This window comes from Eubalaena glacialis, chromosome 9 (genome assembly GCF_028564815.1).
Source record: "Eubalaena glacialis isolate mEubGla1 chromosome 9, mEubGla1.1.hap2.+ XY, whole genome shotgun sequence".
NCBI classification, from domain to species: Eukaryota; Metazoa; Chordata; class Mammalia; order Artiodactyla; family Balaenidae; genus Eubalaena; species Eubalaena glacialis.
The window spans coordinates 70,735,867-70,754,014 of NC_083724.1; the positions used below are offsets into that span (position 1 = coordinate 70,735,867).

Below are 18,148 nucleotides of genomic sequence, written 5' to 3' on the forward strand. Positions count from 1 at the left end.
TTACCATGGAATACTATGCAGATATTTTTAAAAGCTGACTTGGAAAGGCATATCACTAAGTGAATTAAAGGCAAGTCACAGAAAAAATATTAAAATATGATATATTATGCCCTTGCCAATCTCTATATAGACATACTTTTTAATCCATGCAAATGCATGGGGGAAAATCTGGAAAGGCTATACCAAATAGTTAACAATGATTAAATGAAGTGAAAGGAGTAACTCTTAAGTTTTATTCCATTCACTTTTACTAGGAGTATACTCCAGCATACTTTTTTAAAGAGAAAAATACATTGATGAATATAATAATTACCAGCAGAAAAAGAGTGAGGTAGTAACAACACTTTATAGTTCACACCAGTTTAAAACCAAAAAAAAAATTACTTTTCAGTAAAACTAAGGCTAAGGACCACAGAAAGTGACAATCTTTGTATGAATCCTGAGTGTGATTTTCTTTTAAAGTTTTTTTTTTATAGAAAGTAAAAAGTACCCATAAATTTGTGGTCTGACCAACTGAATATCTTTCTTAGAGGACTGACATCAATATAATGTCAATTTACGCTCCATAGAAAAGATTCTTCTTCAAAGTTCAAACAAGGTAGCACGTATTTATTCTCCATATAAAGCTGATACATTTCCTAGAGGAAACCTGGTTTTGGCAATATCAAATTATCCCTCTCAGTCCGCTTCAGTCCTTGACATTCACTCGTGTACTTTTCTGAGGACAGAATGAAAGAGAGAAGCATGGGATCCTTTCAAACCTGAAGTGCTACAGTCAATTATGTTTCAGTGGGCCTGTTGGTTTAGTTTCTGAAACACACATGATTCTCATGGATAGGCTTGTTTTGTTGAATACAAACACAAAATAAGAGAATAAACAAACACGAACTCATAAGAAGCACTGACACTCCACCACCCCTCTTGACTCTGACCTCTCCAATAAGTGAGCAAAACTGAAGACAAGCTTATTGTAAGCAGGAAAAGTACAAGGATGGAGATGGGACCAAGGGCAGGGTGATATTATACACTAAATATGCAGTGGTAGGCCCCTTCCAACATCAGGTGGAGGTCTTTTTGCTGCTTTCTCTCATCTCCTATGCAAACTTGAAATAATACTTTTTCATAAACCATTATTATAATGGATGTTCTTTCTTCAAGACAGAGTTGAGTAAACTCCAGGGATAAATAAAATGATATACACTCAGAAGAAATGAAATGAACACTCTGGAGCAACAGCCTAGACCTATTACATTTTCACACGTGGATCATTTCAGTAGGATGGAGATCCAGAATGGAAGATAGCAAAAATTTGGTTTCTAAGACACTCTAAGAAGATAAATTAAAAAGAGATGACAGAGCAATAATTTTAATTAAAAAATTAAGAACATAAAGAAAAGTACTTAAAATACTACACCCATATATTTTCCACTGAGTTTAAAGAGATGTTAACACTTTCACCATGCTAGTTTATGTTTTTCTTTAAAGAAATAAAATTTTGTAAATATGAGCTTCTCTATCCCTCCTTCCCCAGTAAGCCATGCCCTTTAGTTCCTGTGCTGTCCTTTCAACTTATGCTCTTGTACTACATATGTGTGTCTCCATCACCTCATTTATTCTTGGCTTCAGTGGTTTATAAAACTATACATAAGTGATATCATAACCATAGAAATATATATATATACATCATCATTTTTGTTTCTGAGACTTATCCATCTTGCTACATTAATTGCTATATAGCATTTTGTGTATTATTAACCCACCAGTAATTGATCCACATCTCTACAATTAGGTGTATACCACTTTTTCATATTACAAACACTGAAATATGTCTCATTGTGCACCTATGAAAAAAGCAATAATTATTATGTATAAAATCTTAAAGAAAATCTAAAACTGGAAAATAAAAATCAGCTAATCTGGACACTAAACAGAATATCTACTACACAGTGGTCAGCTGAATGTCTATTTTACAATGGCCCCAAGGAAATAACTGTTTTCCATCTCAAGTGCATCTTTCTTCTTTCATATTTTAAGAAACTAAAAATTCCTCACAAAGTGAATAAATAATATGTCTTTCAGTCATAAGAACTGCTACCCAAAGTACCAAGACGACTGCATTTGTGTGTGCGCATGTGTGCACACATTACTTGCAGCCTCTTCATCCTTCATTTATTTTCTTTTTAAAAATCTGGTGGATGAGGAGATTCCAGTTATTTCTGTAAAGGAGGGAATTGGGTAGTTCAGAAAATATATTTCTCTGAAGAAATGAGAGCTTGTAAAAGTGACCAGAAAAGTTAAAAACAAAGTAGGAGAGAAGATACTTTATTGCAGCATTATTTCCAAACTGAAGCCTTCAGTGTACCTTCATACATTGCTGGTAGGAAAGTAAAATAGTACAGTCATTTTGGAAAACAGTTTGGCAGTTCTTTAAAAAGTTAAATTAAACACAGAGTTACCACATGACCCAATAACTCCATCTAGGTATATAACCAGGAGACTTGAAAACATATTTCCACACAAAAACTTGTATATGAATGTTCGTAGCAGCATTATTCATAGGGCAAAGATGGAAACAAGTCAAATGTCCATCAAATTATGAATACAAATATAAGCAAAAATGTGGCGTTATTTATACAATGGAATAGCATTCAGTTATAAAAAGGAATAAGTATTGGTACATCCTATAACATGGATAAACCTTGAAAACCTACTAAATGAAAGAAGCCAGACAGAAAAGGCCACATATTGTATGATTTCATTGATAAGAATTGGCCAGAATAGGATATTACAGAGAGAAAGGGAATAGATTAACCCCAGGGGCTGGGAGAGTAAGGAATGAGGAGTGATTGCTGATAGGTACAAGGTTTCTTTATGGGGTGATGAAAATGTCCTAGAACTAAATAGTGGTGATGGTTGCACAATACACTAAAACCCACAGAGCTGTACATTTTTAAAGGATGAATTTTATGGTGTGTAAGTTATATCCCAATTTTTTTAATGAAAAAAAAAAGCTAAAAACTAATTTCTTAAGGGAAATCTTGAAATGAGAAAAAACAAATCCATACATCAAATGTGAAAGCATATCATACGAACAGATATAAACACATCTCAACAAATTCTGATTTGATGAAAAACATGTGAACATTTCACTGGTATTACTACTGAGGAAGGTAATCATTATTCTGGCAAAGAGTTACTGCTTCGAAGACACAGAAGTTAAGAGAACTGCCAGTGGAGAGAAAGATCTAGATCAAGAATCTGGTTTTAACACTTCCCAACTGTGTGTGGCCTTGGACAAGCCATGTAATCTTTCCATGACTCAGTTTCCTTTCCTGTAGAATAGGAATAATAACCTCTCAAAAGTTCTTATAAACCTACTAAACAAAGCAACATATGTAAAGGGCTCAGCAAACTGCCACGGACAAAGTAAGCACTCAGCTATTTAACTACACAGAAATAGGTTACCACCAAATACATACCCAAAATATAAATATAAAGAAAAAATAGGGCTTCCCTGGTGGCGCAGTGGTTGAGAATCTGCCTGCCAATGCAGGGAACATGGGTTCGAGCCCTGGTCTGGGAAGATCCCACATGCTACGGAGCAACTAGGCCCGTGAGCCACAATTACTGAGCCTGCGCGTCTGGAGCCTGAGCTCCGCAACAAGAGAGGCCGCGACAGTGAGAGGCCCACGCACCGCGATGAAGAGTGGCCCCCGCTTGCCACAACTAGAGAAAGCCCTCGCACAGAAACGAAGACCCAACACAGCCAAAAATAAAATTAAATAAATAAATAAATAAATAAATAAATAAATAAATAAATACTACTTGAGAGCAAACACATCTATGTAAAAAAAAAAAAAAAGAAAAAATAATTAACAGGGTATCATGTGTGTAGGAAGGCCGTGGAGCAGGAACGTGGCACATGAGGAAACCGGCTTGAAAAAAACAAGAAACATGAAAAATAAAATTTATCCCTATTTTCTACACATTCCAACTTTTGAGGATAGTTTCATTATAGCTTATTTAAAAGTTAATTATCTCTTAATCACAAAGAGATTTTTACTGAATTGAAGGCTGGGTCTTCTACACATTGAAAAAGGCAATGGAACACAATACTGTAAATCAACTATACCTCAATTAAAAAGAAAAAGAAAAAGTCAGTGGGACACTGTTCCAGTGGAAGATACTGATCACTAAAGAGTGGCTTATCAGGGGTTCTCATACTTTGTGGTGTTTCTTCACCTGGAAGGCCAGTAAATATGCAGATTCCTAGGCCCCATCCCAGAGATTCTGATTCAATAGATCTGGGATAGAGCCTGAGAATCTCATTTCCAACCAGCTCTTGGGTGATGCTGATTGCTTCTGGTCCAAGGACCAGACTTTACGGAGCACTGGCTTGGATAACACAACATTCTAATTGCTCAGTTCCTTTAAAAAGAAAAATGTGAATTATCTCACTTTGGGGCAGGTGTCAGGAACTATGATTACCTTGGAATAAAAGGAAGAAACAGGGTGATTAAAAATAACAGCTAGCATTTACTAAGTGTTTACTTACATATGAAGCATTATTCTAAAAATCCTGCATAGCTTTATTTAATCTAATCCTCCTAGCCACCTTATGAGGTAGATACACTTATCCTATCCCCATTTTATAAATTAGGATAGTGAGTCCCACAGAGGTTGAACAATTTGTCCAATATTATATAGTCTGTGTGTTTTGCCATATATGCACTGCTGAAATTTTAAAAATCCAATAGAATCCATAATATCTACTTGCTGATATAACTGTATATATGTATGTGTCACATGTGTGTATCAGATAAAGATAAAGGAGAGATTATTCTTTGTAAGTCTCAAATTCTAGAAGTATGAAAATGAGAAAAGGATCATTTCACTGAAAAGCCGTACTTTCTCTTTTCTATTGTACAAACATATGTTAATCTTCTTTTTCAAAAGGTAATCACTCTTCTCTTAAAAGAAACGTTTAATGAATTTCATATAATCTGACTTCACAGAACTGAAATTATCTTTCTCTAGCCACTTCCTCTTTAATTAAGGACAACAATAGCCAAAATTCCTAGAAGACAAATTTTAACTTTTATTTTAAAATCATCTAGTGATAGAAGTGCTTATGAATCAAAACTATTTTAAACATCATTTGGTTAATGAAGGATCTTCTATTGAAAGATTAATGAGTAAAGATTACATACCTTGTTTTTAAAATAAACCTCAATTGGCAAAATGAAACCAGCATACCCAGATTCTTCTACTTTGTAAGGTGGATCTTTGCACACTGCAACATTAAAAAAAGAAAAAAAGTGAGATGAGATTAATAGGCAAAAAGACATTCTTCTTTCCTTTAAAAACAAGAAAAAAAAAATCCCATCCTACCACCTACATCATTCTCAATTTTCACAGCCCTTTGCCAAGCCCCAGCTAACTCTCTGATTTGATCTTTACTTCTTGTTCAGAATCTACAATAATAATATTCCTATGTAAATCAAATATGTAAGTTATTTATTCAAATCTTGATGGGGGATAGTGCATCACAGTCAACCATGGTCATGAATGACTGGACTTTAGTTGTTATCACCCTGCCCTAACACTTTAGGGAAACTGAGGACAGCACCTTGTGACTGAAAGCTTGAAAACAACTGTGAGCTACCTAACAAACATATTATCTATGTCTAGTCTTTGATGGACATCACACTACCCCAAACCCCTCAGTTCTCTGAGATATCCTAATTTCCATACCAAAAGGTGGCAGGACCACCCTCCATCCTTAGAAAAATCCCAAACCCAGTGTCTCCCAATGTTATTGGTGTTCATTAAGACTCATTATCCCCCATTACCCCCCAAAGGAATACCTACTGAAATACTGCAATACATACAAACACTTCAAATCTATTCACATCATAAGAATACATAAAAAAAAATAAGGCTTTTGTATTCTTATGAAGAAAGACTTATTTAGACAAGACTATTTAGGCAAGCTCTTGGGAAATGAGAGATGCCCTAAGAAGCTAAATATGATTTCACCCCACTAAAATTTCCATTAAATCAAAATCAGTTGCAAGCCAGCTGAGCTATTCTAGTTAAGACTGCATTCTAGTAGTAACTATCACAAAGAATTAAAAATGTACATGTTGAACATCAAGGCCATATACCACATAGCACATAACCTGGTAGCCCAAGTCCACTTCAGCAGGGCTCCAGTCTGCCTTTTAAACCCTTCCTCCTTTTGTCACCCACCAATCCTCCTATGCTTCATTCAATTGCATCAATTCCCCCAAAACATGCCCAGTATTTCCCACCTATGCTCTGTCCTCTTTCCTTCCATCACACTTTGATGCTACTCTTAGTATCCTCTGCTAGTTCAAATCCCAATTTCTTCACAAAGCCTTTCCAGACCAGAGTACTATCCTCTCTTCTCCTTTTACCCTCCCAAAGAACTGTCTGAATCACTGATTTGACACTTAAGACTTCCTTATTATCATATATTCAGGAACCTCATCTCTAATTCCCTTTCACTCCCCAAGGACAGAAACTTTTTTAAATTAATTTTTATTGGAGTATAATTGCTTTACAATGTTGTGTTAGTTTCTACTGTACAGCAAAGTGAATCAGCTATACGTATACATATATCCCCTCTTTTTTGGATTTCCTTCCCATTTAGGTCACCACAGAGCACTGAGCAGAGTTCCCTGGGCTATAGAGTAGGTTCTCATTAGTTATCTATTTTATACATAGTATCAATAGTGTATATATGTCAATCCCAATCTCCCAATTCATAAGGACAGAAACATTTAATCAGGAACATAAGGAGGGTCAAGGGCTCGGGCACGCCTGGGTGTCAATCCGGGATCCACCTCAAACCAGCCAGGCTACCTCTGGAAAGTTACTCCAATTTTCTGAACCTCAGGTGCCTTGCCTGGACAGTGTGAGAACTAAACAAGATGATATATGTAACAGACACAGGACAGGTCCTGGAACATAGCAAGAAGTGACAGAAGTAAGGCAGGAAATCTAACCTGTAAATACCCAATTGTCATGTAAACCTTTCGGATGAAAATAGAAAGGAGAAAACAAGTACAGAGCCCTGGATTTGGATTAGAAGACTTAGTTCCACGGCCCTGGACTAAGGATTCTCTAGACAGCTCTAGTTCTATTCCCTTTATTTTTTTATTTCTTTTTATTTTTGGCTGCGTCGGGTCTTCGTTGCTGCACGTGGGCTTTCTCCAGTTGCGGCGAGCGGGGGCTACTCTTCGTTGCGGTGCGCGGGCTTCTCATTGCGGTGGCTTCTCTTGTTGTGGAGCACGGGCTCTAGGTGTGCGGGCCTCAGTAGTCGTGGCATACGGGCTCAACAGTTGTGGCTCACAGGCTCCAGAGCGCAGGCTCAGTAGTTGTGGCGCACGGGCTTAGTTGCTCCGCACCATGTGGGATCTTCCCGGACCAGGGCACCCTGCACTGGCAGGTGGATTCTTAACCACTGTGCCACCAGGGAAGCCCCCATTCCCTTTAAAAGAGAGAACACCATCTACACATTGTAAGCATGGCTATCAAGACTCAAGAAGATTATATATGTGGGGAAATACAAGTCTGAGGCATTTTTAATGCAGAGGATGATAATGATGTACTTAAAAATTGGTCAGACACTCCATGAATACAAATATGATTACAAAGAGGTATACTGAAGACAGGAGTTTAACACTTGGCAGTCTCCTGTAGCCCACGTTAGGAAAATTTCCCCAAACTGACATCAGAAGAAGTAAATGATGATGAATGAGGCATCTCACCTGACCTTACAAGTTTCTCTAATAAAAAATGAAAAAGCAAAAGGACTCAGAGTGGCTTCAGCCCTGCATCCACTGACCACCTGTCAACCTATCATGAATATTCAAATACCCTGAACACTGAGCGGGGTGCCACTAAATGCATGAACACCCCACCCCAGCTAGAAAGACAGCATTACATCCATGACATTTCCAGGCTGCAGAGCCCCTTTTCAGAACAGCAGTTTCAGTGTCCAGGTTGCTTGGGATTAATCATGCCAATGCCATTCGAAGGAAGTTTATTCTGTGGGCTGCTGTACATGCCAGAGAAGTTATAGCTGTTCCTCTGTACACCCTTTCGTACAGTTCATTTTCTCTATTCTGCATGCAAAATGTTCCTATTATAGAAAACAGCTGTTAGTGAGCACATCTTATAGTTGAAGGTCTTAAATTTTTTTTCCCACCCTTTAAAGGAAATGATCTGTTATGTATTACTATTCCAAAGAAGTCTAGTTTTATAAGAAACTGTTTACCAACTCATACTTCAATTATTTTTAAATGCAGTATTTTCATAAATAACAATGAACAATGTCTGTTGAACTCAGAACCCCGAGTTCTTAATTAGAAGCAAACAATAGAAACTTTTTATTCACAATAAACACGACAGAAAATCAGTAGCAATGCAAATACAACTTACAGTTCTAATCTGAAAAAAGGTCAAATTAGGGGAAGTAGTTTATTTATTCGACTGTTTTATAATCAGAATCATTAACATGAATTTCTAACCTTAAGGATCTATTAAGATCTATGTAATAAAAGGCCAAATGTCATAAGTTACTGAAGGGATACCCATCTCTAGAAAGCCATCACATATTTTAGGTGACAATAAAATGGGAGGATTCATATTCATTCTTTAAACTATGCACATTAATTCAGTAGAAATCACTGGGAACTCTTATTCCTGTCAAAATCCAGCCAAAATTCTGAGATGTTGGCTCTCTCAGAACGTCTCTCTGTTCCTCTTCCAAGCTTCTCTTGTTGCACTTATCAGGCAGCCTGATAATGTTCATTCACCTCTCAGACTCCTCACTAGACTGAGCGACTTGAGGTCAGCAACCCCACCATTATTATTTGAGCACCGAATAATAGGTGCTCAATAAATATTTGTTGAATTGAATTTCTTAAAGATTCATGCCACTCTTGAGTTTGCGGTTAGCAGATGCAAACTAGTATATATAGGATGGATAAACAACAAGGTCCTACTGTATAGCACAGGGAACTATATTCAATATCCTGTGATAAACCATAATGGAAAAGAATATAAAAAACAATGTATGTATATGTATAACTGAATCACTTTGCTGTACAACAGAAATTAACACAACATTGTGAATCAACTATACTTCAATTAAAAAAAAAAAAAGATTCATGCCACTCTTCACTGATCTACCATTGCTAAAGAAGTTGCTTTCTACAAGCAGCAATGATTTGATATTAGCCAAATTCTTCTCCAAACTCCCTACAATCAACATAATCTTTTAAAAATTGGTAGAGGTGATAGAAAGTGTTGCCACAGAGAAGTATTCTCTTGAAAGCTGAGTATCTAATGTGGGACTGGTTCTACTTCTATAGTATCAAATTTTACGAAACTGAGTTAACAAATTGGGCCAGATCTCCAACATCATTTTGAAACTAACACTATAGAGCCATAAATAACATTTCCCTTTTCCTCTCCTTCTGCACATTACTACTCATGTATCCCAAGGCTCTAACTAGAAGACATTTTCAAAACTCCATGCAGATCTATCCACACACAACACCCAAAATTTAGGCCTGAGAGGAACAGACCAAAGTTTTCATAAATAATGAGTAATTGGGCTTTTTTCCCCCCCTAAAATAGCTTTTCAAAATAATAGGCACAATATAGACCCATATACATAGTATTTAGAATGATGTTAACTATATACATTGACCATTAATCTATTTAATTTTTAAGTTGAGTGGAAAATGTACAAAAAGAAGAAAAACACATGAAAAGGAAAAAAAGTCATGATTTGGTTAGCCTGGAGTAAGTCAAATCCTTACTTATTACCTGAGATTTTTAATATTAATCCTTTAGGAGAAAAAGGCTTGAAAAATAGCTATGCTTGATACAAAGAAATAAATGCTTCTTAGATGAATAAATGAATTTGTGCTTATATAATGCTATATATACAATAAGTAAACTTAATTTATTAAAATATCTCATTTTTAGCACCAAAAACAAAAAACAAGAAAAAGAAAGAAAAGAACAAAACCCTCCAGATCCACAAGACCATCATGTAATATGCTTTAGAAAATATCATTAGACAACAATTTTTTCCCAAATCCTTAGGAAAATAGCTGGCAGATTCCTCTCCAGAGCCTCTCTCCAGTCTATTTGCTTAGACACTAGACTTTACACACATCTGAATACTTTTGATAAGGACATGGCCCAGTTGCCCATTGATAATTATTGCTTTTACTTTATTTACAGTGCAGAGCCCTCCTACACCAAACTCCCTATATATACAGACTGGTTATTACCATGGCTTTGTGCCCAATGTCCCTTCCAGCTTCAGCATTTTGGACTCCTTCTCTTCCTGCTTCAGTTCCACCACATCAGAGCCCCTAAGAAAAGTGAAGCAGGGTACTACATGGCCATCTTGCTGCCCCTGTTCTGTGCGTCTGGAAGTCCAAAGACTAACATCTAGCAGTCGGGGCATCACCCTGCCACTGAACATGGCCCAGCCTTTACACTCCTGACATTTTGAAAAGAACAAAAATCAACGGTTGGATTTTATTTTTGTTTTTATAAGCTCACGCATGCACGCACACACACCACACACACACAAAGATTCTGCCATTGCTTCTATTCAGCCCATTTCAAAACAGGTATTTCCAAATAACAAAAAAATGCTTTCCCCCTTTGTGTCACTTCCTCATTTCCCTGAAAAAGGATTAAAGATAACATCGGGAAATTTTTGAATTGTATTGTTGAGTTGTTTTCACCTTGTTGACTTTTTAAAAACTTCAAATGCAATTGTGAAAATCTAATTGTTTCCTACGCAATAAAGAACGGTGGCCACACAAGATAACTGTCTAAGTAACTTTCATAAAGTTACAGAGAAACAAACTAGATGTAGTTAGCTAACTAGGCAGATGTGAAACACATGTCAACCTCCTCAGGATTCACCATTTAAGGACCAACTCAAATAGACCTCTTCTGGAGAGCCTTCTGCCAATACTCCAAAACAAAAATGGCACTGTCCCTCTTCTGGGTTCAACCTTTTTTCTCACTGATCCTATTAGCAAATCCTAATATATATGCTGCTATCAAGCCCCATCCTCACCCTAGATTAATTCTGTGCTTTCCAAGGGCTAAGGTTGTATCTCAGGACTCTTTTCATCTCTGAACCCAGCCCACCCTTTATGAAATTGAGTAGAATCAATGAAACATAACTTTAGTATGACCTCAAAGGAAGAGATGGAGCAAGCCTGGCAGCTGACAAGAAATGCCTGGGTGGCAAACAGAAAGTATGAGCAAAGGCATTAGGAAAGTAACAGCATAATGGAACAGTCAGTATAAGAAGAAACACTGAAAATGATGAATAAAAAAACAGATAATATGGATAAAGTTTATACTTCTATAGAGAACTCGTACCATACACACTCAGAAATTCACATCCAAACTCAGGGAGGGTAAAAATGCATAACATATAAAAGAGGAATCATTAATTTTGAATGTTGCACAAAACTCCTAGATTTGGAATAAGAGTTCAAGACTCCAAATTGGCTATGTTGAAAAATCTTAATGATGATACATAAAAATGACTTCATTGGTTAGTAACTTGGAATCTTTACGTATAGACTCAGAATATCCATGGCTCTCTCTCCAGGCAGTGGGGAAAAAGAGAGGATTTTTTTTTTTTTTTTACATGTATGCATGTTTTCAGCTTTCGGAGGAGTTGCATCACTTGCCCATCTAGCTGAGGTTAAGTCAATACATTTCATCTGGAGAAAATATAACCATGATATTAAAATAAGACCACCTTCATAATCATTTCTTCAAGGAACACATAACAAATAAGTCAACAAAATACAGGGAGTGCCCAAAACTACATAACATTACAAATCGTTAGGAAATATTAAATATAAGTCTTCAAGCTTACATCTTTCACTAAAATTCATAGCACTACCACCACCAACCTGTCCCAAGTTCCCTCAATATAACTCAGTATATAGCATTGCTTCAAATGATTGGCCTAGTGGAAATACATATCCAGGCTAATCTGATAAGAAAGAGTAAAATTGTATCTTCTGAGAAAGTTCAACCTAGAGACAGACCTAATTCTTTTATTGAGAATTATTAAATTGAAAATCTTACTATTTCTATCTTAAGGAGACCACCACTTTTAAAGTTAAACCTTGGGCAAAATATTTTTCAGAATACCATATTTCATAAGGTCCATCTGGAAAAGCAACATTAGCTACATGAAAATGGTCTTCTAGGGAAATAACTAAGACCCTCCCAATATTTGGCAGGAGCATCTTCATTTCAGTGTGTACTACTACATCAAAAAAATTGGTCATCAGAACTGTTGGTGGGAATGTAAACTGGTGCAGCCACTGTGGAAAACAGTATGGAGGTTCCTCAAAAAACTAAAAATAGAACTACCATATGATGCAGCAATTCCAACCCTAGGTATATATCCAAAGAAAACAAAACCACTAATTGGAAAAGATACATGCACACCAATGTTCACAGCAGCATTATTTACAATAGCCAAGATATGGAAGCAGCCTAAGTGTCCATCAACAGATGAATGGATAAAGAAGATGTGGCATATATATATACTGGAATACTACTCAGCCATAAAAAAGAATGAAACTTTGCCATTTGCAGCGACATGGATGGACTTGGAGGGTATTATGCTTGTTGAAATAAGTCAGACAGAGAAAGACAAATACTGTATGTTATCACCTATATGTGGAATCTAAAAAAGAAAACGAATGAATATAACAAAACAGAAACAGACTCACAGATACAGAGAACAAACTTGTGGTTACCAGTGGGGAGAGAAAAGGGGGAAGGGGCTTGATACGGGTATGGGATTAAGAGGTACAAACTACTATGTATAAAGTAAATGCATGCATAGAAGCTATAAGGAGATATTGTATAGCACAGGGAATATAGCCAATATTTTATAATAACTTTAAATGGAGTATAATCTATAAAAGTTCTGAATCACTATGTTGTACATCTGAAACTAATACTGCTTTTCATTATTTAATCAAATATATAAACAGCCATTGAAGAATCTCACTTCCTAAAATAATCCCCTCATGATTTCCGGAATAGCAGAAGTCAACAACCCTTGGGATAGTCCTCTGGCATCAAAGTTTTACCCAGTTTATCCCAGGTTTTACACTTGGCCCTGCTATCACTAAGACTGATACTGCTTTTTATTTAGAGGAAAAAAGGGAATATAATGTCTTCATTTATAAAATTATCCTATCTTCTCAATAATATTACCCTAATTAATTCAATTCAACAGGCACTACATAATCATAGGGCTACAAAGATAAGGTGGAATCTTGCTCTCAAGCAGATGACAGTCTAGCCAAAGACACTGTCCTCTAAGTGCAGGTTCTATTCTAGGGACATGAGATAGAGCGATAAACACTGCTGACATGGCCCCTGCACTTACTAACCTTATGTCCACTGTTAGGAGGCAGGGAGGGTGAGGAGGAGAGAAGAAAGAATACACGTACAAGAAAATATCGAGAAAGTATTAAGTGCTACAATGAAAATACAGCAGGCTGACATGAGGGAAATGGGAGAGTTCCTCTTTATTTTAGATTAATACACCCTCCCTGAGAAGGTGACATTTAAGCTGAGACCTCAAAATAAAAAAGGAGCAGGGTATGTGCTGGCCAGGCAGGAAAAAAGCGCTATTTATGTTGCTTACAGAGACAGATGTGTAAACAACCTAAAGAAAGCCTGCCTTTATACCTGCCTCCAGGGCTGCTTAGCCCCTTACCCGGATTTTCCTCTCTAACTGAGGTGAAGGCTACTTCCTCCTTCCTGAACATTTTCTCCCATCCTGAATTCACCATCTAACACTCACATAGGTTTGGCTCTTATGACCTCGCAATCTCATTTCTCAAATCTTAAATTCTCCCAATGCTACGAACTCCCAAGAAAACACTTTGCATCTATTTTCAAAATCTTCGTTATGATTCTTCATCATGAAGGTTTTTTAGGTAGATATAATTCTTGGGAATTGTATAACCTAATCTTAAGTGAGAGATTTTTTTTTTAAGTATGTCCCTTGAAATAGAGTTCCTAAACACAGTATAGAAGGAAGCATCTGGACTAAGGAACATCAACCACAAAAAAGAAGTGGATTTTAAGTGCAATTTGAGAAAAAGAAAGATCACAATTGTAAAGCTACCTACTCAAGGGGAGGGAAACAGTGTTGCAAGGGAAAAAACTACATGGATCATGAAAGAAAGGAAGAATACAAAAGTGATGACACTCAAAATATTAGAATACAGAAGTTACGATTTCCTCAAACACATTCATATTAAAGGGATATTTTTCAGCTTAATTTTTTTCTTTTAATAAGTGCACAATGTGTAAGAGCCACTTTTAAATGTGGTACACCCATCTCTTCTTGCATAGCATGCAATTTTTAATACTCGCCCTTTAAGTATTCAATGCAGAGGATTACGAATTGGTGTTACACACAAGACAGCTATCAACTGCATTAGGGTGACAGAAGTGGCAATGTGTTATAAAATAAATAAATATAATCAATTAAAGTTAAGACTCATTTTCTATTGAATTTGAAAAAAAAAAAAAACAACAGCCTAAAAGATCACCTCAAACTAACTTCACAGAAACACCAAAAGATAATCATGCAAAAAAGGTCAATGATCCAATTTTTCTCTTCTCAATTTTTGCTTTATTCCTTTTTCAGTAGGGGGGAAAAAAAAATGCTTCCAGGGAAGGGATCAAAACTGTTCTAACTTTAGAGAAAGAGCTAAAAACAAGATTCCTTTTCAACATCTTGTGGACTCTACTTTGTTTTTTCTGTTTGGCATTTTGGCACAGAGATAGCCTATCCTAAGTATCCTAATTGATTTAAGCTCCATTAGATATTACAAATGAAGACAGAATGAGGGTGATACTGATATGATGGCAACTGTTTAGACATAGTGCATACAAGAATGTGGTTCCTGTTCAGTCTGACAATCTTTCAATCTTCCCAAATAAACCAAGGAAAATTCTGTCCCTCCACTCTCCTAAAGCAAGGGTTTTCAGACTGTGTTCCAGAAAACCCTACACCCCAGCAGTGTGTATTGCTTTTACAAAAGCAATAGGTTGCTTGCCCCAAACAATGAAAATGTAAATAGCCTAAGGACCAATCCTGAGTTTTAGATACAGGACTAAGGTCCCTTCAGATTATGTGAAAAAAAAAGTAAGCCACTGCTAAAATAAAGTCTGACACCACTGCTCAAAAGTACATTATAAAAATTTAACTATATCATTAAAGTAAATCTACTTTCACAGAGTATGATTTTTTGCTCGCTCCTACTGAACACAGAAGTGATCTACTGTTTTCTGTCTGTCCTGACTATAAAAGTGAGCTACACTGATTTCTCACTGAGATTTGCAGTTCTGGTATGTCTTTGAGCTAAACAGAGACAGGTAGCAAGAGGAGAAAACCAGCTTCTACTGTTCTTATGGGCTCAAATTTTACAAAATACCCTCTGATTACCAAATGCAGTGCTAATTGCATGGTACCTCTCATGGCCTCTGAATTCCAGGAATTATGTAATAGAGGGAAATGGTACAAATATAAAAGAAAGAGAAATCAGAACAAACACAAAAACCATTAATAGTCAATATTATAGGTGGGAACTCACAAACTGAAAAGCTTAGGGAACAAACCAGGGAGAAGCAAAGAGGGAGTCAGTCATTGGGTTTCATTGTTGTGTGGTTAAAGAAAGCAGGTCTGGGGAGTTCCCTGGAGGTCCAGTGGCTAGGACTCAGCTCTTTCACTGCCGTGGCCCAGGTTCAATCCCTGGTCGCGTAACTAAGATCCTGCGAGCTGCGAGGTGCAGCCAAAAGAAAAAAGAAAAAAAAGAAAGCAGGTATGATATTGTCAAAAGGAGGAAGAAATTTTTAATGAGTAGTAATGATTCTAGGAAAAGATTATAGTCCAAGCAGGAGTATGGGAGAAACATTCCACTGGATGGGTACTGAATTAGGTATTTCTTCGTGGTTCTTTTCAATCTCGAGATACAATACCAGGGAAATAAGTTTTCTAAGAGGAAGGTAAAGAAACAGGACATTGGTAAAGAATTTAGGAGCCAGCTGCTAGCTAGCAGCTTTATTTGGGAATAACAGAGAATCACTTACTCTTTTAAGAATAGAAATGAAGGTATCCAAATAATGCCCAAGGCACACTGACTATTGCTTCAAATAAGCCAAGGAAAAGGGGAAGTGCAGAAATTAAGACTGAATATGAGGAAAGAGGAGGAAAAAGAGGCTGCAAGTTAAGATGATCCCAGAAATTACTACTGTATCCCAAATATAAGTGTGAGAATTCTCAAGTACATGGAATTCTCAGGTTTACCGTAGGAAGTGTAAAAATGTTTGCTAACTTAAAGCAAAGCCCCTTGAAAACTTCAGTTTAGCGGTAGGCGTCATTTTCTGACAGGAAATTATGTGTAATGTGGAGGCAGAAGAGCTTAGAGGTCGAGAGCAAGGGGTTTTGAGAACCCCTTGGTTCAAATCCCACCTTGGACACTGGCATAATACATTCTATTCTCTCAGTTATAAAACGGAGCTAATGCTATTACCTATATCATACCATTCATTAAGCTTTAAGTGATCATCCACCATGCTAAAGGCATAAATGAGATAATCCCTATAAAGCTTGAGAACACTTTCTGGAAACTAGAAATCATCTACTAATCTAACAGTAGTCAAACACAAACCATAAACATTAGAGAACTTCTTTTGAACTTTCCCCAGAATCTGTCCAAAGAACAGATTTAAATTTACATACTTACCCTCAGTTTAATTAAGCATTCTTCTATCTGGTTTTATTTTGGGCCTTAGGGATTCTTGACAGGGATATATGAAAAAGGAAAATATTCTTCACTTTGGAATTCTTTGGCTCAAGCCACCACTAAAAGTACTAGCCGGCGGTTCACAAAGTCAGCCCACCTTCAAACTCATGAAGCCCAAACTAGCACATGTTATGAAGAAGCTGTAAATAAAGTTTCCAAGGTTATGTATTATAAAGCAGTAACTGAAATACTGCAATAAAACAAACCAACAGAAAATAAAAATGCAATCTGAATTTAAGTCCTGTGGGGTAGTAACAGATAAATTAGCAAGGAATCAAGAGATGTGGTCCTGGCTCCATTTCTACCACAAATTTGCCATCTGACCTTTGGAGAGTCCCTTTCACCACTCACCCCAGACCTCCTCTGTGGTATGAGGAGCCAGCTTCTAGATCTACAATTCTGTTATTCCAAAGACAAGTCATACGTGCCACTTCTAACTTGAAGGCAAATGCATTTTGTTTTTTAGGATCTTCATTTAAGCATAAAACAACTATCAGCTAAAATACCACATCTGCTATAACACAGTCAGGAAATTGGGACAAAACAAAAGAACAGAAACAAAACAAAGATTCAGAATCACACTTGCATTTTTAAAAATGTTTCACGGTAAGTGCTTTTTAGAAGAGAATTTAATTTTTATTAGACCAGTAAATAAATAAAAACTGAATTTCTTTAATAGAGGCTGCCCACACACACACACACACAATTCTATAAATTAGATTTTCATTTTCTTGTTTCCATTCTGATTATGAAGTCAGATTAAATCTACTGAGTGAGACCCTGTTTTACCTGTATAAATCAAACTAGAAATTTGATTCCTCAGGAACTTGATATAATTTAGTGATAGTACCATATCAGCTCAAGTATTAAGGAATGAAACATCAGAACATACTGGCAGCATTTATGAGAAACATCATGCTTTTAAAAAGCTAAAGTAAAAAATTAAACCAACTGCTTGCACATTAGGCATAGTACATTATGTAAAAAACCCTTGAGTGTTATGATTTTACTATATACTGCACTTGTAAAACCCTTGTTCTTAATCACACTGAAACATATTACATTGCTTTTTAAATAGAATGCACCCTGCCACAATGCACCCAATTTTAATAGTATTCCAGAACAGCATGCCCATATGAAAGATAGGTTGATGAATAGGTTTATGTCCTATTCAAGGAGATGAAACAGCTCAATAGAAAGATTAAATAAGG

The 18,148-nt window shown here is 36.5% G+C and overlaps 1 protein-coding gene across 4 annotated transcripts in view; it reads right to left on the reverse strand.

Annotated features, from left to right (window-relative positions):
* Positions 1 to 18,148, reverse strand: part of MLLT3 (MLLT3 super elongation complex subunit) — a 250,965-nt gene that overhangs the window by 103,895 nt on the left and 128,922 nt on the right. For all 4 annotated transcript variants that reach the window (XM_061199095.1, XM_061199093.1, XM_061199094.1 and 1 more), the window contains exon 3: positions 5,211 to 5,293. In XM_061199095.1, the coding sequence (XP_061055078.1) occupies positions 5,211 to 5,293 (83 nt within the window). The remainder of the gene's footprint in view (positions 1 to 5,210; positions 5,294 to 18,148) is intronic.